The sequence below is a fragment of the Strigops habroptila genome, chromosome 12 (assembly GCF_004027225.2).
Source record: "Strigops habroptila isolate Jane chromosome 12, bStrHab1.2.pri, whole genome shotgun sequence".
Taxonomy (NCBI): Eukaryota; Metazoa; Chordata; class Aves; order Psittaciformes; family Psittacidae; genus Strigops; species Strigops habroptila.
Window position 1 is genome coordinate 11774865 of NC_044288.2, and position 26043 is coordinate 11800907.

The window sequence follows — 26043 nt, forward strand, 5'->3', positions numbered from 1 at the left end:
TAATCTCTTGCAGTTTCTTTATCGTGGGCATGTTTTATTCAGCTAACCAGGCTAAGAAATCAATCTGTGTGTGTCCTTGGCCGGGAGCAGGGTCCTGTGCGCTCTGCCCCCACCACGGGCCCTCACTCTGTGTCAGAATTTCTCCTCCTCGCTGTTTCCAGAAGCATTTCTGGAGGGCGGAGATTGTCTAATTTTAGTACCTCGGAGAATCCTCTGCTCTCCAATGAGCGGGCGGCTGCATCTGGAGCTGCAGCCAATTACTCCGGGTTTCCTCCTGCTTCGCTTCCCACGATGGTTTAATAATGCAGACTTGCAAATTTAAAGTGGCCCCACATGTTAAGAGAAAATAACCTTACGTGTTCCCTAGCAACGACACATCTTTTTACAGTAGTTGGATCTCAAAGGTTCCTTCTAAAGCCTTGGATTCCATAAACCTGACCTTACAACACTGCATTAGTATCATTATCTTGTTTTTATTATCTTTATAGTGCTTGACAAAATGTTCGTGTAACTAAAAGGCTGGCCTGAGGCATCTTCCCTAACTTGTGTAGGCCAGGGATGTGCTTTTAAGTAAAGAAACAATAAAAAAAAAGGGTAAAATTATAATGACACTGCAACGAACCATTACAGTTCTGAATACTTCTCAGGGCATAGCTTTGCTGCTGTATCTTATCTGTTAAGCCGTTTAACCAGCCTTGGTTGCCTCGCTTATTTTTAGCTGGCGTGGAATATAACAACACTGAAAGATTGTGGCTGCGGGTGCATTTGCAGTCAAGTAACAACAGATAAGTAACTTTTGAAGGAAAAATATTATTCCAGAGCTTTGTACTCCAACACTGCAACAAGGAGGAGAAACTAATGCCTTGTAGACTGTTTAAAACAGAAGGAAAGAAAAACAGAATGATGAAAATAACAGTGAGGAAAAGCTAAACAACTAATACCAACTAATTGCATAAAAAATGCGGCTTGCTCATCCTTTAGCTTCACTTGCATTTTGACATTAAGCACAGAAGAATGTATGTGCTTTAGTCGCAATTTATTAGCTATATATGTACCACGCACAACTTTAATCCACCACTGACTTTTACTTCTGTCTCTCGTGATAAACTGTCACAGCCATAGCACCAGCTTACCTTCAGCACTTGCTTCATCCATGGTTGCTTTTGCAGTGCAAAGTGTCTCTGGCGGAAATCCTGTCATCAAGCAAACTTCCTCTCCTGCAAGCCAGCTCACTCTTCCATTTCTGCCTTCTTACAGCTGAACAATTCTACTGCAGCTGATCTGCCCTCCTGTAATCCTAGCTAGCTTTGCATTGCTGCTGACTAGCCCTTGGCAAGCCTCCCTTTCTGCTCCCCTCTACTTGCTATTGCACCATTTTCTTTAAAGTTAAGATTAACAAACTACTCTCTTGATGCTTCCCCTTTCTACAAGTCTCTAAGTGGCAATAACAATAATATTATCTATACACCTTCTGTAACTCCATCACTTGCCTTATTAACCTCACCCTGTTTCATTTCCTGATTTTCCTCACTCCCACTCTTCCATTTGTTCACAGCTTTAGTCATTCGGTCTGCTCTGACCCCCCAGCACCCACACAGACATGCTGGTCTCTTTTACATATTAAAAAGAAAAAGCAAACAGAAACCAAATGCAAGCCTTTGGTAGAAGTGCCTCCTGTCAGCTCACTTTTACAAGTCTTCCAATCGCATCTCTTGTCTGGTTCTACCCTAAATCCCCTTAAACTTGGTGTTGCTTCCTCCTGTCATCTGAAAGCTTCTCAACCCATCTTAAACCAGTCTCTTCTTTGGCCTTCAGTCACGTTTAGCACAGCCAGCTCATGTCTGATCTTAGCTTTTACAGTTATTCTCACCTATTGCTTCTCCAGTCACGGTTTCAGCTTGGCTTGTCAGTACCTTCCCTTATGTTTTCTTCCGTTTTTTGCAAGAGCAGTGGTGAGCACTGATCCTGACTCTCCTCCCTTCCCTTCTAGCTCATAGCTCAACATCCTGATGCACAAATACAGGTGTTAGTGCCTCCGTTCGAACTTCAAGTGTCTCCGTTGCAATTTAAAGTCTTGGCAATGAGTGTGTGTAAAACAAACCCTCTGTCTGTAAACCAACCGCGGTTCTACTGAGCTATTTTACAGCCCACTGTGCAAAGGAGCAGGTGGAACCTGACAGCCAGCAACGTGTTGTTTGGGCTCAGATTGCTCTGAACTGCTGTGAGGATCTCAACCAGGGCACGATCTTTGTTATTTATTGACATGACTGGGAATCTCGCTCAAGCTCTCCTCATCTCAGTTATTGTTGACATCCTTTTCTCTGGCCTCAAGAGATAAAGCATTTGCTTCTGTTCAGGAAGCTCTGCAACACCATTTTCTTATTTTTCCAGTCTAACTATGTTAGTTCTCCACACTTTTCCAGAGCCAGTCTTCTCTATCACACACAAAACTTGCGCATCAATTGCAAGCCCATTCACACCCTGACCTGGTCCTAGGTACCTTTTGTTTCATGCTGAAAGGCTATTTCCTGCCACCATACAACTGAATCCCACTACTGCACTTTCGAATAGCTCTCCTGCTTTATCCCACCTCATTGCACAGGCTCAGCTCTTGCTGAACACCTGCAGAGGTTAGCATTGCCAACTGATCTTCTATAAAGCTCCTCCTCATCTGGATATAGACATTCTGTATAGATGCTGCATATAGATATTAGGGTTTTACCTAACCTTTTGGAACAGCAACAATTGCACGCCTTGGCTCTTTCATTGTTCCACATAATGTTTAACATAATTCTGGCTTGGATTATCCCTGAGGCCACTAAGCTCAGAGATAAGTATTCAGTGTGATACTATCCACAATGAATAAATGAACGTGTGAATAAACCAATAAAACCCTTTTATTTGGCAAATTACAAGAGGCAATCAGTTAAATAAGGCTGTTTGTTTTGGAAGTTATATTAATGCTTCCTTAAACGCATCTTATTGTCATCGTAATTCCACATAGCAAAAGGCATCCTTTTTGCCATTCTTATTTTCTTACTTTCAGCTGTACCGTTAAAATCAATGGGATTACTTGCATAGTTATTAATAACATTTATTTACCATTTATTTATACTGTGCATAAAGACTGTCTCAGGCAGAAGCTTCCTATAGCATGGCATTTTGTATATGGTAAGCAGTCTGTGACCGGACCACACACAAGTAAAATTCAGCTGAATTTCAGTCAACACCATGAATAATCATAGTAATTACAGGATTAAAAAAATGGCAAACAGAATGATAGCTTTTTTCTCAGCAGTAAATGTGTCATGTAAGGAGAATTACCACCCAAGCAGGTATTTGTGTATTTTTCTTTGATTAACCACAGGCTTTGAGTGGGGAGTGAAATGCAAGGCCAGAACCCAAGTCTGAGGAATTCTTTAATATTACCAATGGCAGGATGGGGCCTGGTGAGACAAATACTCATCCTAACAAGCCATATTCTCAAGTTTCTCAGTCTTCCATGTCTACCTTGTTACTCAAGCCACTCACAGCTTTCAAACCAGGCTGTTTAGCCAGTCTACAACTACTTTGTTATCCTGCTGTTGGCTATGGGACATAGAAATCATCAAACAGCTATTGCAATGGGGCAGCTGGGAATCAGAGAGAGCCTTGGGAACTGCTGTTTGGAATTCCCAAGATGAGAGATTGAGATGGACCTGACCAGGAGAAATGGGCACCTGGAAAGGAGTACACCTTTAAAGAAAGCAGGAAAAGGATGTAACATGTGCCAAAGTACCAGTGCAAGGGCTGTGAAAGGGAAGATGAGACAGGTTCAACAAAGCAAGAGAGAGAACTGGGGGCGGGGGGGCAGGCTGGAAAGAGAAAAGAAAGAAAAAGGAAACTTATGGAGAAGTCCAAATGAAAGGACAATCATTTGAGTCCTTAGCTAGGCTTGATGAAATACAAAGGAGCTGTTTGGGGCTGTGAATCTTGCAGGGAAATTAAGTAATAAAGAGATCATCAAAAGCACTCAGGTTACACCCATCAGGTGAGCCTAGACTTCCATGACAGACTCATACCAGCTGCTGCCAAGTTTACTCTCAGGTGCTGGTCTATAAACTTGTAAGTTCAGTGCAGATGTGGTTTTTCAGTCAGCTGACACTGCTGCATCCATAAAAACCTGCAGAAAGAAGGTGGACAGGGCACGAGCAGTAGCATTTACCCCTTCAGCTAGCCCAGTTAGAGCCACCTCCAAACACCAGTTTGATGTTAGCTTCCCTGTAGCGACTTAAGCAAAAGTGTGGCATTTTCCAACTGAAGCAGCTAACAGCACTGTATAAATGAATACAGCCAGCTGACAGGCAGTGGCTTAGTTGGTTTTCATCACAAACTTTACCTTTTTGGTACAGACCTGAGAGGTTTACAGTTTAAGCCAAAGCTGCCTAAAAAATCAGAAGTTCTCTCACTGGATGTGGGGTAAGTTCCTCTGAGATGGGATAAATTAGGCTAAAGACTAACTTAGAAAAATTTCTTTGCCTTTAACGTTTTATTTAAAGTTCAATACGAGAAAAACAGTTTAAAAATACATCCTCATAAAGATGGGTATCTTTATCAGATAACACATACACCTCATCCTGCAGACATTACAATTATCGGGTGTACTGGTTAGGCACTCTTTGCACTGTCTTCACGAGACCTGACGTCATACAACATTAGCCTGAAGAGCTGGTTATAGAGCTTGTCCATACACACCCTACCCTGTCAGCAGAGCAGGCTGAGGTTAAGTGTCTCTAAAGATAAAGTTCTGCACTATTGTAGCTTGGGCTGAAAGTGTGCAGGATGTTTACAAATTAATATCCATCATGGACAGACCACCTGGTTGATCCATCACACGTGTCTCACCAGGCGCATGTATTGTTGGGCACTTATATTGCTATACTACTTTTTCATTTGTGAGCAGTAAAAAGGTGCTATGGGGGGAAGAAGCCAATAGCCCCGACGGATGAGGATTTAAAATCCATATATTGTAAGAGAATCCATTGCAATTCCAGTAACAAATACAATGCAAGTCTTGCTGCTCCTGTGCGTGGGTATTGAAGCAAAAAGCTCAGCTTGGACCACATAAAGTGATGCTTGTGGCAAGCACTAAGTGAGAGTGGTTTTTTTCACACCAGCTCCCAATACTAAGCACAATTTCTGTTTTTCTCCCCACTTCCCCTTCAGAGCTCTGGCTTAGGGCCTGAAGCAATGGAATGTTTTATTAAAGAAAGAGGGGGGTTTCAGGCCCTTATCCTGTTGCTTTTAGTGCTCATCTTTAATGCTCTGCTTGTTGTAGTGCTACAAAACTTACAAAGCCAAACCTAATGTCCTCTGTTTGACCAAGCTCCTATTTCAGCAAGTGAATTCTGGGGAGGATTGAGTGCTCTAAGAGCAGTTCACTGCAGGACAGCCGGGATCCTAGGCCTAGGCTTAACAACAAAACACATTGCCACTGTGTTTTTATTCACAAGTAGCTGTGTGCACCCTTTCTGAATTGTAATAGCAGGTGAAATATAGAAGTTGAGCCAGAGGAGATGTTTGACAGAGGGTGGAGCAAGCAAGTAATGATGCATGTATTTATTATCGCACAAAGTTAGGTAATAATTGTTACTTTTTGCCCACAAGCAAAGGGCTTAGCTTTTTTTTAAGGACATGTCAGTGAGGTTTGGCTGGCTGGCTATCCAAAAGCCAAACTGTGCCTTTGGCATGGACAAATGGGGTATTAGGAACACGTACTGTACGAGAATCCAAAGTATGATTACAAGAAGCAGTCGCCTTCTGCACTTTTCATGCACAACTTTATCAACAAGGCTGATACATCCTTGGGCAAAAGGAATTAAGGCCTCGGCACACGCTCGGGGCACAAGCTCCGGAGTGATGTTATATCCAAACTTAAGTTCCCATTAAAAAAATCACAAAATTCTGGCCCTCTCGGTTGCAAAACCAGCAGAGCTGGAAACATTAAGTAAACCTCTCGCACTGGAGTAACTGACTCAGTGTACATACCACACCTTGAGCTGAACCACTCTAAGTAAACACCGCGCTCAAGTCACAGGCGTGTTTCCATAACTTCACCCCGCGGGACCCGAGGGCCGGGCTGTGGTGCAGCCGGACAGCGCTGACTCCGGCTACGGCCCGGGCGCTGCGCCGCACCGGCTGGGCTTCCCCTGTCACGGGTGTGGTGTTCGCGAAGCGCCTCACCATGACGGTAACGTTCAGCGGGGCGAGGAGGTGCCCGCCGCACGGGGACAAGGCACGGGAGCCCCGGGGCGGGGCTGCCCGGCGGTAACGGCCTCCGGGGCCGCGCTCCTCCTCCCCACAACAGCCGGTAGAGCCGCCTCAGCGCGCCTCGCCTTCCCTCAGCCCAGTCCCGCGGGCCGCCATTCCCCTCACCCCGCCCGCCTCCCGCGGCAGAGCCAATAGGAAACGCCGAACGACGTGACTGATAGGAGGCGGTTGCCAACGAGGAAACAGCTTATTGCTGTGTGGCTGAGGCTCCGGCGGTATAAAGGCGGCCACGCGTTAAGGCTCCGGGCCGGAGAGTACGTGTCTGAGGGGGAGGCGGCGGCGGCGCGGAGCAGCCGAGCGCCGCGGGGACGGGTGTTAGCCCCGGTGCGAGAGCGGGTTTTAAACCGATCCCGGCCGGCCCGGATTTTATTGGGAGCGGGTTTTAAAGTGAGTACGGACGGGATGGCGACGGAAAGGGGAGGGGGAGGGGCGGGACCGGACCGGATCAGACCGGCGCGGTGGGGGGAGCTCCCGGCTGAGCCGCGGGCCGCGCTCCTCTCTTCTAGGCGCCTCTCGTCCCTCTCGCCTCTGCGGACGGGGCAGCATGTCCGAAGCGGAGCAGCAGTTGGCGGCCGGTGCCACCCAGAACGGGCACGAAGCGGCCGAGAACGCCGGAGAGCAGCAGGCCGAAACCGGCGGGGCTCCGGCGGCGGGCGCGGCGGTGGCAGCGGCAGCAGCAGCGACGGCGGGAACGGCGGCAGCGGGAGCCGGACCGGCAGCGGGAACAGCGGGGACGGCCGCCAGCCAGAACGGAGCCGAAGGCGACCAGATCAACGCCAGCAAGAACGAGGAGGACGCGGGGTAAGCGCCGCGCCGCCCTCGGCGCGCTGAGGCGGGAGCAGGCCGCGCCTCCCCTCTTCCCCCCCCCCCCGGGGCGCCATGTGCGGCGGCGGAGCGCGGCCGCTAGGCCCCGGCGGGGCCCTTGGTTGGGAGCGGAAGCGAGGCGGGCGGCTGGCACGGCCCCGCAGCCCTGGGCTCCGCTCCGCCCGGCGGGGGAGGGCGGCGGGCGGCCCCGCTGCGGAGGGATCGGCGGGCGGTGAGCCGGCGGCCCTGCAGCACCAGCGCTTCCTTTGTTCTGGAGCTGCCTTTTGTTGGCGCCATGTGGTGGCTGGGGGAGGGGCGGGGAGCGGGTTTGTTGCCGTCTCACGCTGTAAAATGGAAGGGGATTTACCTCCGCTCGCGTCGCCTCCCGCGTTTTCCTCTTCTTTTCCCTTTTTAACGAAAGGAGCGGATGGAAGGAGTTGCTTTCTGTGCGGGGGGTGGGCTGGTTCGAACTTTATGGTCGATCGCCACCGGCGTCGGTGTAAATGTTTTGTGTAGTGCATATAAAAAAAACAATCCTGGCTTTGGAAGCCGGTCGGGGATAAGCTAAGTATTTCTGGAGGGAGTAAAGGGAAAAACGACATGATTGAGACGATGCGCGGTGTGTTTAAACCAGCAAGAGCTATTTTGGTGTACTTCTTTGCGGCGTTGTCAGAAAACGGCTTATCTCTTGCAAGCGGTTCCTGGAGGAGTCAGTGTAGCTTTGCTGTGTTTTGGTAGAGGCATCCTTGTGTACAAAAGCTGTTTCGTTCCCATCCTGTTTGGTCTGTTTGTGAGTATATGTACTTGGCTTGAAAATCACCTGCCTGTTTGTCAAGGGGTCTTTGTTATTCAGGCTGCCCCATGTATTTAATTGGAACTGCCTTTGTTATCCGAGGGCTGTGAACCCGCGGGTCAGATCCCTCAGGTTCAACAGAGAGCTGAAGCCACAGTAGCGTAATAAATTTTGGCTGTAAGGGAAGGAGTAAGACTTGTACAAGTTTCTTATAAGCTAGGGCCGGATGTACCTTTTGCAGGCACTAGGAGGATTGAGAACCAAACCTTTAAGCTCTGTGCCAATTTTCGGTTTACTTTTTTTGTGTTCTGCCCTGAAAAGTGGGTGATACCCTTTCTTGCATAGGAGGTGACAATTACAACCCCAAATCCATGTGCTAAAACAAGAGCTGTCCAAGGCTAATGTTAGCATCTTGAACTCTGAGTATTTTTTTAAGAGCTGAAACATGCTTTGATTTAGCTGCACTAATACACTCCGGAGGAAAAGAGAAGCTATGTGTTAAGAATGCAGGTGTCCGGTCTGTGTGGCCCCTGAAGGCCAAGCCAAATGCTAGGAATTTGGCCTTAATTTCAAAGAGTCTGTATTGTGTTATTTAAATATATGTAGGTATCAGTCATTCCAATTACAAAACAAAGGACTGTAAATTATGAGGTGTAATATTGATTGCTGTGGCAAGAGGTGAATTTTGCATGTGGCAGTATCCGTATGTGTACCACAAGCCCAACCTGGTGGCATAAGGCTGCTTCCAGACAAATTCCTGTCACCCCACAACCTTTGTATTTCTTTTGATCATTCTGTAAGTGTAAGTCAATAATGACAGGGGATGGGAAGCCACTGTTGGTCTGTACAGGTCATAGCAGCAGTGCTTGGTCAGTAAGCAAGCTGGTGTGATGGGAAGGAACCTGTCAAGTTCTCTTTCTTTCACGTATAATGGAAAGGCTTAGTAAACTTCATAAGGCCTTTCTCTAATGGCTGCAAGAAGCACACAGACTTACCTTGCGCCTTATGTCTCATGCTGTGCTTGATGGTTAAAGAGTGCCCAGCTTGATCTTTTGGGGAAAAAAAATAATAAGGGTTTAGCCTACAAAGTATATGGTTATATGGTTTCATTCAGTTTGAGGGGAAAAAGGCAAAGAAACCCCAAGCAACCACAGAGGTGCTTTTCTGATGTTGCCTTTTGAACATGAATGGATGCTGGTTCTAGGAAATCAGTTACACATAAACACGAAACCCCCTTTTTTTTTTTTTTTATACATAGACTAGTTTCTAAAATGCTGCTGGCTCCTAATGCCAAATTTAGGTTGCCTATAAACAGAGTAATGACAAACTGCTTTAATCTATAAGTCTATAGTTAGGTAAAAAGGCTGGAATGCTTTTAAAAGCTTAGTTTGTTACCTTGGAAACTCTGCAAATAGAAAATACAGCCATGTTATTAATGTTTTAATTTGAAGTGAAGCGTTTGAAAAGTGCTTTGCTGACTGATCAAAGTTTTGTTAACTTCACTTCTGTGTTGCACTTCACTAGTGGTTACTTCTTTGAGATGCTTTCAAGGATATTTTAAGGGGGAAAGTGGGCAGGGAAGTACTGTATTGGCCCCTCAGGAGAGTAGAGACTAATAGTTAAGATACTCTGTAGTACTGATGAAGATAGAACTAGATTCAGTAACTAGGCAGGAAGAAGTGCACAACATAGTAGTTAAGGCAGGTCCAAAGTCCCATCTGTTGTATGTGACTGTTCTTGGAGGCCATGGATACCTGGTTTAAATCTGGCAGGTGGTTCTTAGGACTAAAGCTTTTACCACCATTTGTCCGAATCCTAAAAGAGCTCGAGTATTTTGCTTTTGATGCCTTATTCTATCCCGAATGCTTTCAAAATAGTACAAATGATCCTAGGTTTTTTCAGAAACTGAGTTGGCAGTACTTGATAATCAATACTGCTTTGATGCAAGTAACAGAATACTGCTGAAAGAATGTAAGTGATTGGCAAGGGATATTCTGGGCAATTTTTACTGTTTCTTGTAGCCTGTAATAAACTTCAGGGTGTGTTCTGTCATTTTCTTATAAGGAAGGGGAATGCACACGCACCTTTGTGCACTCTTGTAGTATCACTAGCTTTTGGCAAGATGCAAAAGTGTTCAGCTTTCAACAGTTGGCCCTGTTTCTGACAACGCTGCTGAGGTGTGTACCACTGTGAGCATCTTGCTGCATGTGCTTTTCTGGAGTACTGCCTGAATCTAAACAGCTTTCATCTCTTTGGAATTTCAGGAAGATGTTTGTTGGTGGCCTCAGCTGGGATACAAGCAAAAAAGACTTGAAAGATTACTTCACCAAATTTGGTGAGGTGACTGACTGTACGATAAAGATGGACCCTAACACAGGAAGATCCAGAGGCTTTGGATTTATTCTCTTCAAAGAACCTGGGAGTGTTGAAAAGGTGAATTTAAGCTTCGTATTTCAGATTCCTAACTTTTAGGGGAAGCTTTTCAGCTTGAGTTAATCATATCAAACTATCTTTCAGGTTCTGGAACAGAAAGAACACAGGCTAGATGGACGACTAATTGACCCCAAGAAGGCCATGGCAATGAAAAAGGATCCAGTGAAGAAAATATTTGTTGGTGGACTCAACCCAGAAGCCACAGAAGAGAAAATCAGGGAATACTTCGGAGAGTTTGGAGAGGTGTGTAATGTTATCTTGGTAAACACTGAAGTCTCCTCTTTAGTTTACTAATAATCTGCAAGTTGCAGAGTAACTTTAAATGTATTAAGGCTTCTGTAACTGATCCAGAGGTTTCCCATCTTGAGAGCAAGGGAGGCACATACTGCACTGGATGCTTCCGCTGATAGACACCCTTGTCTTAAAACATTTAATCAGAAGTTAAAACTGCTTTTAAGAGCTGCAAAATTGAAACCTCTGGTTTGAAAACCAATGTTAGCATAGGAAGAGCACTGCAACTCTGGTGTTGCATAATATGCATAGATGTGAAACTTAAGAGTTTTACTGTCCCAAATGCCATGTACTTAACTGTTGCGCTAAAATGCAAGTCTGAAAACAATATTTCATGTCTTCAGATTGAAGCAATTGAACTTCCAATGGATCCAAAGACCAACAAGAGGAGGGGGTTTGTCTTCATCACTTTCAAGGAAGAAGATCCGGTGAAGAAGGTTTTGGAGAAGAAATTCCATAACGTCAGTGGAAGCAAGGTAGAAACTTCGACTTGTAAATTTTTGTCCAAGTTATGAAGTGTAATACCACTGCATCTGTAATCTGAAAAGGATTTTGTAGACACCTGATCTCAAGGCACCAAAATTACAATAAGGACAAAAAGGGGTGTTTTGCCTGAAGTTCAGTCACAGAGGCTCTCAAGGTTCTTTGCCAGTACTTGTGGCTTTAATACTTGCTATGTTGTAGGGGCTTTTGTATGTAAAGTATCTGATTGCATTCATTAAATACATGTGGAAAAAGTGGCTTATTTATGCATCAGTCTAGCAACATAAGCCATTTGAACAGATACATACCTGTGCATAGAGCACTTGCATAAATTCAAGCCTTACAGGCCCTAACTTTGTAAGCAGCTGGCTGAAACTGGCTCAGTCTGACATGGCACATTCTGGTGTCTTCCCTCAGAAGCCCCCCACTGCTACCAAAACCATGTCATGTAAACCAAATACAAGGATGCAGAGAGTAAACTTGTTTATGGCACCTTGAACCCGATCAGCTGGTTGTGTGAACTACAGTGAATGTGGTGTGGGATGCTCTGAACAGCTGACTGCTCCTCTGTGGGACTAGCTAATAGAGACTCATGTGTCAAGCTAATAAGAGGGAGGACTGGAGGCAAATGATGTGTGCTGGCTGGAGGTGTCCCTCTTCCCTTGCTCCATGGCCAGTGACCATACACTAACTTCAAAGCCTTACTAGATCTGGTCATACTGAGACAGTGGCTTAGATTGCATTTAATTTAATGGTCTTGACACAGCACAGACTAAACTTTGGCAAACCTAGTGCACTGGTAGCTGTCAAGACACAAAAAAAGCAGCTTGTTTTCAGGACAGATGAATGTTCATGTGCCAAGAGAGTGGAAAACACATCTCTATCTCGTAACTGTGGCTTGTTTGTGTTATAGTGATAATAAAAAGAGCAGGTTACCTTTAAAGCTGTGGTGAAGAATTCCAAGCCAGGCTTGCTTGGGTGCTGCTATCACAGGGAGTTGTTTGTTTCACAGCAGCAGTAGCTTTCATCTCAGCCTGTGCACAGATTCAGGAACTAGGAAGCTGGCTGACAGTTTGAACTGCAGCTTGGGGACCTGTCTTGGAAATGTCATCACAGAATCACAGAATGATTTGTGTTGGAAGGCACCTTAAATCTCCTCCAGTTCCAACCCCCTGCCACAGGCAGGGACACCTTCCACTAGAGCAGGTTGCTCCAAGCCCTTGTGTCCAACCTGGCCTTGAACACTGCCAGGGATGGGGCAGCCACAGCTTCTCTGGGCAACCATTCTGTGTTGATTCTGTTCTTAGTATTTGATAAGTGATGATTGCAAGTGTTGGTAGATGCACTGTAGTCCAGCACAGATGCTCAGCATACACAAAGGCTGCCAGAAAAACTGTTCTTGTGCATTTCTCAGAGCCTGGTTGATTCAGTGCAGCCCGGGTGAAGTGGTCTAACAGCAACAACCTCATCTTGGGCAACAACCTCATCTTGGAGGTTGTGCCAGGATAGTGGGCAGCCTTGCGGCTTCTACAGGAGCAGTGGCTATGCTGAGGTGACCGAAGCACCTCTTCCATGGAGGAGTTAACAGTAGAGAATAGGCGTTATTAAGATGCTATTAAAGCAATGGCCTGCTGTGAATGGCCAGTAATGACTCACCTTTCTCTTCCATGGGGAAGTTGATGGTAGGAAATAAGTGGTATAAAATAACTGTGAAAGCAGTGGCCTGCTTTGACTGGCTGCCAGTGACTTACCTTTGCCCACGTGGCACAATAGATCAGATGCTGCTGGGTATGTGCTAGTCCTGCTCATGTGATGGGGAGCACAGCATGTATACCTCCTTTGCCTCCAGGGTAACCTCTGGCTTTCCTAGCTGGTTAGGTTGGGTGCTGCTGCTATAAGAACAGCATACACACTCATCCTTGTTTCTTCTTTTCAGTGCGAGATTAAGGTAGCGCAGCCAAAAGAAGTTTACCAGCAGCAACAGTTCAGTAGTGGTGGAGGAAGAGGTAGCTATGGAGGAAGAGGCAGAGGTGGAAGAGGCGGCGGTAAGTACCACACGCACTACTTTAGTATGGACACATTCTAAATAAGTTGTGTGTACTAAAATGGGATTTTGTGGATGGTTTTCCCTTCTATAGCTCAAAGTCAAAATTGGAATCAAGGTTATGGCAATTACTGGAACCAGGGTTATGGGAATCAAGGATACGGCTATCAGCAAGGTTATGGTGGCTATGGAGGCTATGATTATTCAGGATATGGGTATTATGGATATGGACCAGGCTATGATTACAGTAAGTAAAGAGAACTGTATTGGGTATAAGCAAGCGTAACTAATTAGCAGTTTAATGCATTTGTTCTCTTGTTCATAGGTCAAGGCAGTGCAAATTATGGGAAGACACCAAGACGTGGTGGTCATCAGAATAACTACAAGCCATATTGATCAAACTTATTCAGGTATGCAGTGGCATGGTCTCTTTTGGAAAATGACTGCATAGGTTTTGTATACAATGCTGTAGATGGATACTTCAGTTCTGTACCAAATTTAACTTTACAATAAATTTCTATGGCCTGTTAAATGTGCATCTTACTTGGAAGAGCTCCCTGGAAATGTTTTACATGTTTAATACTTAAAGATAACTAGTTGTCTAGACAGTGTGGTGTGTAAATTTCAGCCTTGCTGAAGTTATTAATTAATGATTTTATTAATAGGTTAAACTGAAACTGATTTTGAGGGTCTGCTTAAAGCTGCAGCTCTGCATCTAGGGACTGCCTCTTGGAGTTAACTATGGACTCTGCATTACTCCAGTTGTACAGAATGAGATGCATCTTAGGGAACCAGTGTCACTTTCCACCTTTTTATTTTGTATTGTTTTTGTGTCATACATTTCCTGTAACGGAAGTGTTAATTTTACTGTACTTTTTGGTACCTTTTTGGAATCTAATGTATTGTAAGGTATTTTACATGTGTTCTGATTCACCATGACATGGATATTGAAGCTATCCTAGCTTTTGAAATAAAAAAGGCGTAATCTAGTGTCTTGTGCCATTCTTCAGCTTATGTGTTAGTAAAACGCCAGCATCCTGTTCCCAGAACTTAGTTCATGGCAGTACCTTGATAGATGAAGAGTTGTGCTTCAGTTTTTTTTTTAATCTTAAAACTAGAAGGCTGTATTGGTAGTTGTGCTCACTTGCAGTTAAGTGGCAGCTGAAAACTGCAGTCACTTCTGCCTGGAGGTTGTAGAAGAGAACTGAAGTGGAAAGCCCCAGCTGTTGTGGAGGCTGTGCTGGCAGCTCATGCTCTAGACAAGCACAGAGGGCTCAGCATAACTGTGTTTAGTGTCTGCATTGTAGGGCTCTGCTAGGAGGAGCCAGAGGTGTAGGTTTCAGGTAGGGCTTGAGAGTCTAGACAGCATTGCGGGAGGAAGTTGAGCTGTGCAAGCAGCCGGCTGCACTTCCTTCATGTTCACTGCCTTGAGTCTGAGACTTTTCTACAAGTTCTTAATTGTATGTTGTACAATAACCTGCCTTGAAAGACAGGTTAGACAGACATGAAATTACCAATGCAAAGTCTGAGTATCTGCAGCCTTTTTCTGCATCAAAAAAGGCTAAAAGAACTTTCACTGACATTGTGGGTAGAGAAAAAACAAAACAACATCTCTTTCAGAAAGAGATGAATGACCAGCTCTAAATATGCTCTCCTTTTTTTGACTAGTTTACCACTATTTGAAGGCAATTAACTATCATGTCATTTGCCTCTCTGGCTGCAGAATACTCCCAGTCTCAGATTTATAAGTAAGTAGCAAGTGCTGCTGCTGCACAAAGTAAACTTCTGACCTTTAATCAATTTGATCTTTCCTTTTAAAGCTAAAACTGTCAGGTTTTTTTCTTACCATGAATTCTATTTGAATAAATGGGAACCAGAAGTGGAATCAAACCAAGACACTAAGACAAGGCACAAACAGATGTTACTAGTGACCTTTTCAGGGTTTTTTTTAAACAAGGATGCAGCTATTCCTGCATAGTAACATGCAGGGACTATAACATGCTGCTCCCTGCTGGCTGTCTTTGGAAAGAAAAACTTGCTGTATAGTTAAAAGTCTTTAAGACTCTCACAAGCCTATAAGACTTTCCGGTGTTAAGTGGAAATCTGGAATATAAAAACGATGAATCAGATCTTAAATCTGACAGTGGATATGACACCTTTACAGCTGGAGTATGCAACCCAATGCCCAACGAGCAAAATTGCCTACCACTGAAAGAAATGAGTACAGTATTTGAAAGTATTACTGTTTCAGGATGTAACATTGAAATGCTTTACTCTATTGCATACTTTAACTTGGTTTTGTATGAAATAAGGGGTAGCAGAGTATTTTTGTAGCAAACATTTTGCCCTCCAATGGGGAATGTTTGTCTGTCAGCTGGCTGTTACTCTAGTGGTGTTGGAAGGAAGTGTGGTCTCAGGTGATGCTTCCCTTGGCAGGTGATGTGGCCTTAAGCAGAAATTGAGGATACTGGTACTTAAATGCAGAGCTGGCTTTCCCTGTATTCTTTCCCTGAAGAGTTTGTGACACAACATGTAATTGCCTGGTGAAGGCAAGGGCTTGTACACAAGGTTGTTGCTTATGGCTGTAATGAACTCTTAATTTACTAATCCTACTTGGAGATTTCTTGAGGACAGAGTATCTTGTAAGAACCGGTTTGGGAGCCGTGGCCCTCCCCTGTCTGTTCCTCGTGCATTTGATGTTACAGATTTGGGACTGAAGTTTGTGACTTGATCTGGTCACTGAGACTGTTGAATATAGTGTTGTTGGGGACCTTGTTCTGAAACTGGTTAGAGGAGCCTGGGCAGGACTGGGTGTACGGGCAGCTAGAATGGTGTTTGCATAGGTAGCTGCAGATTTAAAGAGAGAACCCACTGGCTCATCTTCATTTGCAAAAGTCGTAACCTGAAAGAGCATGAATTTAAAACATGTAGTTTATAGCAGCTACTAGAAATACATTCCTTTATAATCACTTTGAGATAATGCTGTTTTAAATAAAAGCCAATTCCGCACTTCTGCCAGAGTTGAAACAAGCTCTTGCAAAATTTATTTCCCCTAAAGCTTTTACTAATAACAAGATAACTGAAAATAACAAAATCAGAGGTAACTTATCTGGTCTAAGACATGCTAGGATGAAGGTTAAATGTGCATAATAATAGTAGAATAGTGTTTCTTAGTAGATGATCTTGAACATTGTTTGAAACCTATGGAAAGAAAATAATGTTATGGGGTTTTGTTTTGGTAAAAGCATCATTAAATAACTTGGTCCTTGCCTCATCTCGCTTACATTATATGTAAGTGTCCTACTAGTACAGTACTTAGTAAGAGGCTTTTTGCATTCTTGGTTTCCTGTAGAAAATAAAGGCATTTCTTGTGCTTAGTTTAGATTGCAGACAAGTACATGAAGTCATTAGGTCTTTTTAAGTTAAACTGGCGCTGTTGAGTAATCTTTCTGTTCTCAAGAATAAGTAGTACCATCAGCTGTATGTCTTTCCATTAACTTGCTAAATAAAATATTAACACATTTTTCTTGTGCCTGCTATACTAATATTATAATGAACTAAAACCATGTTTCTCCTTAGCTCAGGGCCATAGCACTGTGAATCCAATGTGGTGGTTGAGGCCACCAAAGATAACATTGAGTACAAGCATTATATGAGGTACATTCCCATCTAGGAACCTAGAGTTTTGCTGGGTGCTTGGTTAAAACACACTTGGTTGCCTTTTTAGTCAGAGTAGGTTGAAGGACTTCTTTTCAAGCATGTTGTTATTGAGGTGTTAGTGTGTAAGTGTACACTCTGCCTATGAGTACGTGGCAAAATTAACTGCAGGTAGATGTTCTCTGTAAGCAAGCTGTAGAGGGACCTCAACAGAGAATAAGATCTATGAGGCTTGGAAGATTTAACAGGACTTGTGTCTTACTGATGCCCATGAACTTCTGAGTAAAGGGGTAAATTGGTGCTTAAGCAGGAGATAACAGCCATGAAGCTGAAATGATCCTACGAAGTAGTCAAAAATGCTCAAGAGAACAGTACTATTTCAAGTCACATGTTAAGTAAAACAGGAGCTGTAGTATTAAAAGTACTGTTTATATTGCTCTTCATAAAGCTGTTAGCATAAGTGGAGGTTCCCAAATTGTGGCATGCAGAATGCACAGTGCTCCTGATGTCAAGGGCAGTTAAGGGGAGGCTTGCTGAGAAGTAATTATGCAGCTGGAACAACTTCTGTCTAGTGACTTGAGGCACCGAGCAGCATAAAAGCTGTTTTCATCTTGATGTGCATGTCATTTGCATGCCAGGGGTTAAACCCAGTCACTCTTAAAGCTCCCCAGACAAGCACAGCATGCTCTAGTTGTAGGCTTTTCTGGGCCATGGTGGACCTAGCTTACAAACAGTTGAGTGTGAACAGTGTGGGTGCAAGTGTCAGACTGAGTTCTAGATGTACACAAGTCTGGTCTGTGCTTCTGGACTGTCCAAAATTCCTGCAAACTTAACTTAAAGCATCTCCAAGCATTGTCCTGCTCTACTGCCAGTGACAATGCTTGTGAAGTTACGTCTAGGAACCTTGGCTTTTAAATAGTAAAAGATGAATGTAGATAAATACCTGCTCAGGTAGCACAAGTGGATGTTTTCTGTTGGTTCAGATGTTCTTTTTCCATATCTGGAGAGAGAAGAAGCAACAATTTAGCAAACTCATGACAGTGCAAAAACTCGTTTCTGATTTGGTTAATACTGAGTGTGCAGAAATTGTCTAAAAAGCCAAGTGTCAAATGCACACAGGCAAAGCTATTTTAAGGCATGTGCATCTGTGGAGTAAATAGTTTTGATAGAGAACTTTAAACCAAAATAATTCAGAAGTGAAGGCTACATTTGGATTGGTAATATTCCTATGTGCTCAGTATCTACCATCTTGGCTGTTTCAGCACCTTTAAAAAGCAGGCTCAGCATTGACTTTGAGGCAGTCCAAAAGCAACCCTCTCTAAAGCAGGTTTGCTCTGTACTACCTGTTAGTAGCTTGTCAATTGTGTCCACAACAAATCTTGCATCCTCCTTAGTGAAGCACATTGGGGGCTTGAATTTAAGCACGTTTTTTCCTGGCCCATCTGTACTCAATAGAATATATTCTTCCTTAAGTCTGGAAAGAAGATACCAAGGAATTACGTTTGTCTTTGCACATAGTTCAGGAAAAGTTAGCATGAGCATGCAGGCTGTCCAGGCAGTGCCCTTCTGCACTGGCTGGTTTCTTTTTCTGTCAGTTGGCTATATTTTAACAACTACTTTGTTATTGTGTGCTTGCCTTGCACATGGAAGAACACCACTGTCCTTTGTACCTTGTTATTAGATACTCTGCTTCTGCTGTGGCTGGGGTCCTTTCTGCTTGATCCTTGATTAAGTCCACCCCAATAAATAAGCCAGAACCCCTTTAAAAGAAATAAAAATGGTCAAATCTGTGTCAAAGGAAGGGAAGTGTAAGTGAACTAAAGGTTTTTGTGAGACCAGACTGTTACTGCATGAGAATTACCTGATGTTTGGCTAGTGATAGAAAGGATATTGCTGTTTTGAAGAAACGTAGTAATACAGCACAGACTTTTATCTGCTCAGAATGGCAGTGCAGGACATGGTGTTGAGCATATTTTCCATTGAGCTCATTAAGTCTGTTCTTTGTGCACTTGAAGTAAGAGTTCAAACAGGAAAGTGAATTCCTTTAGCAACTAATACATCAATAAAGCAGTACTGGCCCAAAGTGGCAAAGTATATCAGGCTTTTGATAAGCTTCAAGTTGGTTTTAATCTGATGCACAGCAAGTTGTTGGATTTTTTTTCTGCAAACACTGATTTAGTGAATATCTTAAAACCACATCAGTTGGATTGAGTGTGAACCAAACAAAAAAGCAGCTAAAAACTGTAAATAAGGTGCTGATACCTGACATCACCAATGATGGGATGCTTCATTTTCTGCTCCTTGAGTAGCTCCATCAAGAAATTGCCTACTTCTGTGGCATGAGCCTGAAGGTGCTCCTTCTCAATCACATCTAACACAGCTAATCCAATCGCACATGAAACAGGGTTTCCTCCAAACTGAGCTCAGGAAAGGAGCACACATAGTCATGGAAAGGGAAGAAAGATGCAAGCGTGTCACTGAGAGCATGGCCTTAGTGATGATACGAGCATACTGCCGTTTTTATCAGATGGAGCCAGTAAATAGAAGGCTATGTGCTAGAAAGATACAAATTACATAAATAGTAACTGTGAGAGTGATAAAGATTAATAAAAACATGGCATGGTTATTTAATTTTAATACTTACATTCCTGTAGAGAAGGAGAGTTTGGGCAACTTTACTTACTGTATTAAAATACTCCACTCCTGTGGCTGCAAATGCTTCTGCAATTTCTTTTGTTGTTGCTACACAGGCAATAGGGTGCCCATTTCCTATTGGTTTCCCCATAGTGACAATATCAGGTACAAAGTCGTCTCCCTGCAGCTGGAATGCCCAAAAGTGCTTGCCAACCCTGCCAAAGCCAACTTGGATTTCATCAGCAATAAATACACCTCCTGCCTTGTGCACATGCCTGTAATGTAAGAGATTTTATTGTCTCTTAGAGCAAACAGAACATAGTATTTACTGTTTAAGAACATGCAGAAAGCATTACTTTAAAGCATGTCTTTGCCTTCCAAAGTTGACATTCTAACATGAAGGCATAGGCCATTTCCTGCCTATCAAGCTGTATCCTATAGCAGGCAGAGAAATTCTCTTACCTATAGCTCACAAGTATGTTAAATTTCCAAAGATAATGAATGACCACTTACTCTGCAGCCTTCTGAAAATACCCTGCTGGTGGAATGATCTGACCACCCACACTTGGCAGAGACTCAGCAAAAAATGCAGCAATCTGAAATAAGAAGTAGCATGTTTGACTACAGTACTGGAAGTTGTGGAAACTGGGTTGAGTTAGCAAGCTCTTTGGCACGAGATGGTTCTTGCGTTATTATGTGATCTTTCCTCTTTGACAGGTCTGTGCCACCTGGCTCTATAATGCTGAATGGCATTGACAGGCAGCCGTGCTCAATGCTAAGGCAAGACAGATGGTTAAGGAAATCACTTCTTACCTTTCTGCCTCTCTTATGTGCTTGCTCAATAATATTTTTCACTTCATTAGCATAGGCTGTTACTGAATCTTCATGGTCTTCTCTGTAAAGTCCTCTGTATGTGTCTGGAACAGGAGCCTGTGCAAAAGAACAGTATCCTATATTCAGTATATTGTAAATAAGACTTCATTAAATTGACAAGTAGTTGATAATTATAGTGTGAAGTACATACCACATGGACCCATTCCTTCTGTCCTTCTAGATTTCTGAATTTATATGGGCTTATGTCAATCAAGGATGTCAGATGTCCATGGTAAGCACTTAAAAAACAATTAGCAGAACTAAAGAGTAATTTCCTCAGTATCAAAGAGTTCTTTAGGATTAGCATTCCTGATAGCTCAAGAGTAGCTACGCTCTCACCTGGTGGGAGTACAGTCACTTCAGATGAGAACAGCTGAGCATTAGTTGGATCTCTTTGTGTATTGAATATAAGGGATGCAGGGGCAGAGTACCCCTTGGCGCTGGTTTGCCTGGACCAGTGACTAGAATCACAGCAGTGTTTTAAATCATAAGCACTATTACAGGACTGCAGAACTGGAAGGGACATGTCTGTCCCTGTTCTAATGTTTGACTACCTTCATGGTGAAAGATTTTCTTCCAGTGTCTCATCAGAATTCCCTCAGGTTTCAACTTACATCTGTTTGTTTTTATTTCCTGTCACCATACATCTTCAGGTCTGGCTCCATTTTTCTGCTCCTTCCCATTAGGAGTTGTAGCAGCAGTAAGATCTCCCTCTAAACATGTCTTGCAGCTGAACAAATCCTATTTTCTTAACCTCTCAAGCCTGTGGCTCCCTACCTGTTGTGGCAGGCCACTGCTGGCCACCTTCCAGTATGTGAGTGTCCGTCATGGAGTGGAGAACCCAACCTGGACACAGTTCTCTGGGCTGGTATTGCAAATACTGAACAGAGAGGAAAACTACATCTCTTAACTTCCTGGTGACAGTCTTCCTCTACAACAAGTTTTCAGAAATGCTGTGACCACAGACCAAAACCGAGCTTTGTACCCCACAGTAGATAAAATTGCCAATATACTTACTGGTCTAAAACTATAACATCCTCATGGTTTGTGTACTGTCGTGCCAGTCGTAGGGCAAGATCGTTGGCTTCAGATCTACAATGGAAAAATAAGTGTTTCATTGTGGATATCTGAATTTGAAATTCTAACCCCTCTTGCAATGCTGTTTGTGTCTGCAAAGAACAGACAGAACTCGATGCATGTTACTCACAGAGCCCCTCGTAATCAGCACTCATTAGGTAGGATTGTTCACCAGAACACAATCCATCTTAAAAAGCTGGAGTAGAGGAGCTACTTTGGGAAAGGAGTTGTTTTAGCTGTAGGTTGCTTGGGAATATCTGCCCCCCAGCAGAACTATGCACTGCTACTAGAAGTGATTCCCAGTTCAGAAGACAATACAGTAAACAATTACATTATAAGGCCTTGGATTATAAAACATAGAATAAAACCCTTCTTAAAGGAAGCACTAGTTCAGTTTCCTGATAGAGGCTTATTAAATGACTGAAGTCACTGAAGTTCTAAAAAGGACCACAGCAAACATGAACCCTCCAAATCATGGCTTTTGTCAGCATCTAGGCATCCACACCAGCTAGTGTAATTGGCTGTTGAGAAGCAAGTATTGTACTTGTCTGTGTGCACCCGGTGAGAACAAGGGATCAATTCTAACATAGCCAACTTACCCAGAATTCAGAAAATAGAAGGTGCATAACTTCCCAGGCAGAGTTTTTGAAAGTCTCTCTGCATAATCAACCAAGTTGTCATGAAGGTAACGGGAATTCGTATTTAACAGTTGATTTTGTTCATGGGCTGCTTTTACTATAGCAGGGTGACAATGTCCAACTGCAAGAGAGTGTGGAGAATGGTTTGAGACTTCTTCTGTGTCACCCATGATGTTCATTCACGTATTAATGCTTGTATTTCTCTAATAGTACAGGCTATTAGACTACAAACCTTTTTCCCCCCTCAACAAGTTTGAAGTTGCCCAATACTGTACTTTAAAGTTTGTAGTTAATACTGGAAATTGATGTGCTAAAACAAATAGTGTCTAATTTGATATTTGGATTTAGGCGTTTACATAATGTAGGAGTTTGGGAACGTGCAGGTAATCCAAGAATTATTACCCCTGCTATGGTGTCAGTGACAGCACTGACCCCTTAGAGATACTTCAAATGCAGTTACGAAGTAGCAGCTACTTCCTGATGCACAATTAAGGTACCACACTGAGCAGTGGTCCCCTGACTGTTTGCTTAGCAGGAACTTTTACCAACCCAACAGGCTGTTTGTTAGCTTTACAGTTGGGTGCTTTGCTCGAGCTTTCATGGAAAAACTCTGTAAGTTTTGGACAAGCACATCTCTAGGAAGAACAGGAAGCAAGTCTGGACAGCGCATTCACACACCCAGAAAGTCAAACGTGAGCTGTAATTTCCCAAACTATAGGCTCTGGGAAGGTTTCTCCCACTTTTCCTATTAAACAAACCCTCCCCCAGCACAATGCAGGATTGGTAAATAAGTACTGATTGTTCCTTGTTCTGCTTAGGAAAACATGGTATCAAATAACATGACTTTGAACTTACCGTGAGCAACGTTGTTGATGCAGTCAAGGTATTGTCTTCCATTCTCATCATACATGTACTGCCCTTTTGCCTTGATGATCTTCATAGGATCGTTAGAGAAGAACAGCTTGCAGGAAGAGCTGTGGCATCAGAAGGGAATAGAAAACTGAATTCCAGAAGTTGCGTAGTTTATCCACTGGTAATTATTTGCAGTTCAGTCAGTTAAGGAAGGGAAAGACGTTGCCCCAGTTTGCCATCTTCATTCTAGCCCCTAAAGTTACATGTTGTTAGACTTGGAGGGAAAAAACATGTTCCAGAACTGAAAATCCTTCACTTAGGAATTTAGCCACAGCACTCAGGACCTGCCTGTGTAGGTTTATCCAGTCTGAACTGTGGTTCCTTACAGTCTACGCTGTTTGCCCTTCGTGTCTTGAAACCCTCTTTGGTGTCTCTTACCTTGTGATTGTTCAAACCTTCTTTGGTGTCTCTTACTTTGCAATGGTTTATTATATTCTTGCTCTGGTCCTGATTTCCTGGATAGTTTGGTGTGGAGATTGTTACATCTGTATAAAGCTTCACTAACCTTAGCTGAAACCTTGAGTGATTTTGCAAGGTTGGGTTTATTTGGTGTGTTTGTTCTGTTTCACTTTTTAAATAAGTTGCCAAACAAAATTGAAACACGTGTCTGCCTAAGTCTGAGTTGCATGGATTTGACTCTGGAAGGCAATGGCAAACGTTCATGCTTTGTTTAGTAAAAGTTTGCTTGTACTAAAATACAATAATTTGACCATAAATACAAAATCATGGTTAAATGAACACCAAAAGACAAGGATAAAATGAGAAACTGCTTCACTGTCCCTCCAGTGCAGGAATTCCTGTGCTTTCTATGTGAGCTGGCAGTGGAATGGTGAAACAGTCGGGGTTTTGTGAGCTCGTCCTGACTGTTGGGCAGACGCTAAGGAAGCGCAGTGAGAGGCCGGGTCTTTGTTCCTGGTGGCAGGGCACATCGGTGAGAAAAAGATTAAATGCCCAGAGTAATGTTCTTCAGGTTCGTGCAATTGGCACAATTCGAATTGCAGCATTTACTTGCAGCCCCACTTCCAGATTCATAACATGTAGAGAGATTAAAATAGCCGTGGTTTTGAATACGTAAGGCACAGTATGAAAGCGTTCCCAGTTAAATACAACAGTTCTGCTGCCGCTACTGGTAGCAATGCACAGAACTAAATTCTTTAGGTCCGTTGAAGCCATGTAAGTAACTAGAAGTTTGGAACTGAGCCTTGTGCTTCATTCCATCACACTGGGCAGACACGTTGTTAATCTGTCACGGTTTTGGTGTAATAAGAAGTTTTTCTGGAGTACAGGCTTTAACGCTCGGTGGGTTCAGCCCCATGTCTGCTCCCAGGAGCTGCTTTCTCAGCAGGTTAACGTTTAAACAGGCACTAACATGCCACCCCCGTGTTCTACCTCAGTTCCACAACCCCTCCCTCCTTAAGAAGTGCTAATCGCTGTTAATTACACCAGTACCATCACCCTTTGCGCGCCGGCTGCCCCCGCCGTGCTGCTGCTTTAACCCTAACCGGAGCTCGCTCGCTTCCCCCGGGGCGCAGTCCCGGTGGGCTCCGAGCAGCCGGACTCGCCACCGACGTGCAAGGGGGCACCGGGAGCGGCGGGCGAGCAGCGCCGGGGCTGCGCCCTGCAGCCACGTCAGCGGCGGGACGCGCACCCCGCGCTGCCCCCGGCAGCACTTACCCGACCAGCCGCCGCCGCAGGGCCAGGGTCTCGTCCCGGGAGCGCGGCTCCGGCCTCATGGCCGCGATCGGGGCCCGGCCCGGGGAGGAGCCGAGTCCCGCGGCGGGGCCCGGGCTGGGGCGGGGCTCGGCCCTCCCCGCCCCGCGGCGCCCCCTGCGGGCCGCGCCGAGCGCTGCCGTGGCAGGGTGTCAGCGCTGGGACCGGCAGCGCCCTTATCACAGCGGCCAGCCCTGACCGCCCAGCCGCGCCCCGCTGACATCCCGACCACAGCTTGGGGCAGGCTGAGTGCGCAGGGAGGAGAGCAGGGGCTCAGGAACTCACCAGGCGTTCAGGCTGCGAGGTGCACTCTTCACTTAGAGCATCAGGAGCAGTGACTTCGCCTCCAAGGTCCCATAGCACAGACAGGGGAGAAGCTGCAACCACTGGGGTCCTGCAAGGCTGCTTGTGTGGAAACTCGACCTCAGCAGTGGTGGTTGTACAGCCGCAGCTCTCAGTCGGTTACCAAGCACCTCAGACATGGTAACATGTTTCTGAGGTCTCTTAGGAATCATTATTACAGTTATATCTTAACGCTCTTTTGTAATACTTACACATCCAGGAAGTTTCTTTTACAGTTGAAAATAATTTGAGGTGGTAGCCGAGGTGTTACAACTGTATTAATTGTTCAATACATAGACTTTACTAAGCAAAAGTAAAACCAAACCATAGCCAGTATTGTACTCGGTGGCAGATAGGTAAGACCTGACTGACTAGTTTAGAGCCATCCCTGGGAGAGGCAGTTGTTAGAATGAAAAGAGGAAATTCTGTCATCAGATTAGAATGGTTGTTCCTCTGTTCCTGTTTGTTTGGGAAATAGGAATAAAGAACCAGAAAGGATATTCTGCGATGGGTTGAGTCCTCTGCCACTGAGGGTCTTGTATCCCATAACTGAGTTTATAAACTTAATAAGCTTCATTCTAAAAGATGCCAGATTTTTTTTTTATCCTTCCAAGTACATGTTCTCATTCTTTTGTTTTAAACTGACAACATCTGTTAACAAGACTCTAGAATATGGAGCAAACCCTTTAAAACTACACACTTGGCAGACTTTGTTGCTGACTAGGCCTAGCCACCAATAATTATCTCTAGTTGCAGTTATTTGATAAACATGGAGCAATTTAAACCTAGTGTAATATGGAGAACCCGAACCCAAATTGCTGTGCATTTAAAGTTAGATTGAACTTAGGAAGTCAAACGGTTATTGCTTAAAAGTCAGGTGTTAAGTAACAAAAGACAGTGGAGCAAAAGTTAATAATGGCTGTTAATCTTTATTTGAACTCTTGTCTGGTTAAGGTATTTAGTAGCTATTTATAATAACAACCTGAACATTTACAATTTGGAAAGTTTACTCTTGGTTACAAATGCAGAGTTCATTATACATA

The 26043-nt window shown here is 44.1% G+C and overlaps 2 protein-coding genes and 1 long non-coding RNA gene across 12 annotated transcripts in view; 2 read left to right on the top strand and 1 right to left on the bottom strand.

The window, feature by feature from the left end:
- The first annotated feature begins 5851 nt into the window (after positions 1 to 5851).
- Positions 5852 to 26043, top strand: part of HNRNPAB (heterogeneous nuclear ribonucleoprotein A/B) — a 30689-nt gene continuing 10497 nt past the window's right edge. The window contains exons 1-9 of one of the 5 annotated variants that reach the window (XM_030504554.1): positions 5852 to 6696; positions 6816 to 7110; positions 10171 to 10339; positions 10424 to 10582; positions 10975 to 11106; positions 13050 to 13158; positions 13252 to 13404; positions 13483 to 13567; positions 13823 to 14147. In XM_030504554.1, the coding sequence (XP_030360414.1) occupies positions 6854 to 7110; positions 10171 to 10339; positions 10424 to 10582; positions 10975 to 11106; positions 13050 to 13158; positions 13252 to 13404; positions 13483 to 13553 (1050 nt within the window). In that variant the 5' untranslated portion in view covers positions 5852 to 6696; positions 6816 to 6853 and the 3' untranslated portion in view covers positions 13554 to 13567; positions 13823 to 14147. Of the gene's footprint in view, positions 6697 to 6815; positions 7111 to 10170; positions 10340 to 10423; positions 10583 to 10974; positions 11107 to 13049; positions 13159 to 13251; positions 13405 to 13482; positions 14321 to 26043 lie in introns of those variants that run through there. The other 4 variants (XM_030504553.1, XM_030504557.1, XM_030504556.1 and 1 more) reach the window with 4 other exon arrangements.
- LOC115615881 lies at positions 7167 to 10108 on the top strand. Its single transcript, XR_003994158.1, has 2 exons — positions 7167 to 9877; positions 9971 to 10108. It is a non-coding gene; the product is annotated as an uncharacterized LOC115615881 (long non-coding RNA).
- On the bottom strand, positions 15614 to 24715 carry PHYKPL (5-phosphohydroxy-L-lysine phospho-lyase). Of its 6 annotated transcripts, none has more exons than XR_003994154.1 (13): positions 24623 to 24715; positions 22892 to 23010; positions 21998 to 22157; positions 21339 to 21413; positions 20473 to 20560; positions 20262 to 20378; positions 19962 to 20044; positions 19498 to 19723; positions 19077 to 19231; positions 18485 to 18822; positions 18158 to 18288; positions 17758 to 17814; positions 15614 to 16358 (listed from the first exon to the last, which is right to left on the bottom strand). XR_003994154.1 is itself a non-coding variant. In XM_030504549.1 (13 exons), the coding sequence occupies exons 1-12, from the start codon at positions 24679 to 24681 to the stop codon at positions 17762 to 17764; spliced, it is 1356 nt and encodes a 451-aa protein (XP_030360409.1). In that variant the 5' UTR covers positions 24682 to 24715; the 3' UTR covers positions 15614 to 16358; positions 17758 to 17761. The 6 variants fall into 6 exon arrangements, 3 of the variants coding, with proteins under 3 accessions (XP_030360409.1, XP_030360408.1, XP_030360411.1); XR_003994156.1 differs by having other exon boundaries at positions 18485 to 18574; positions 18676 to 19231; XM_030504549.1 differs by having other exon boundaries at positions 18485 to 18574.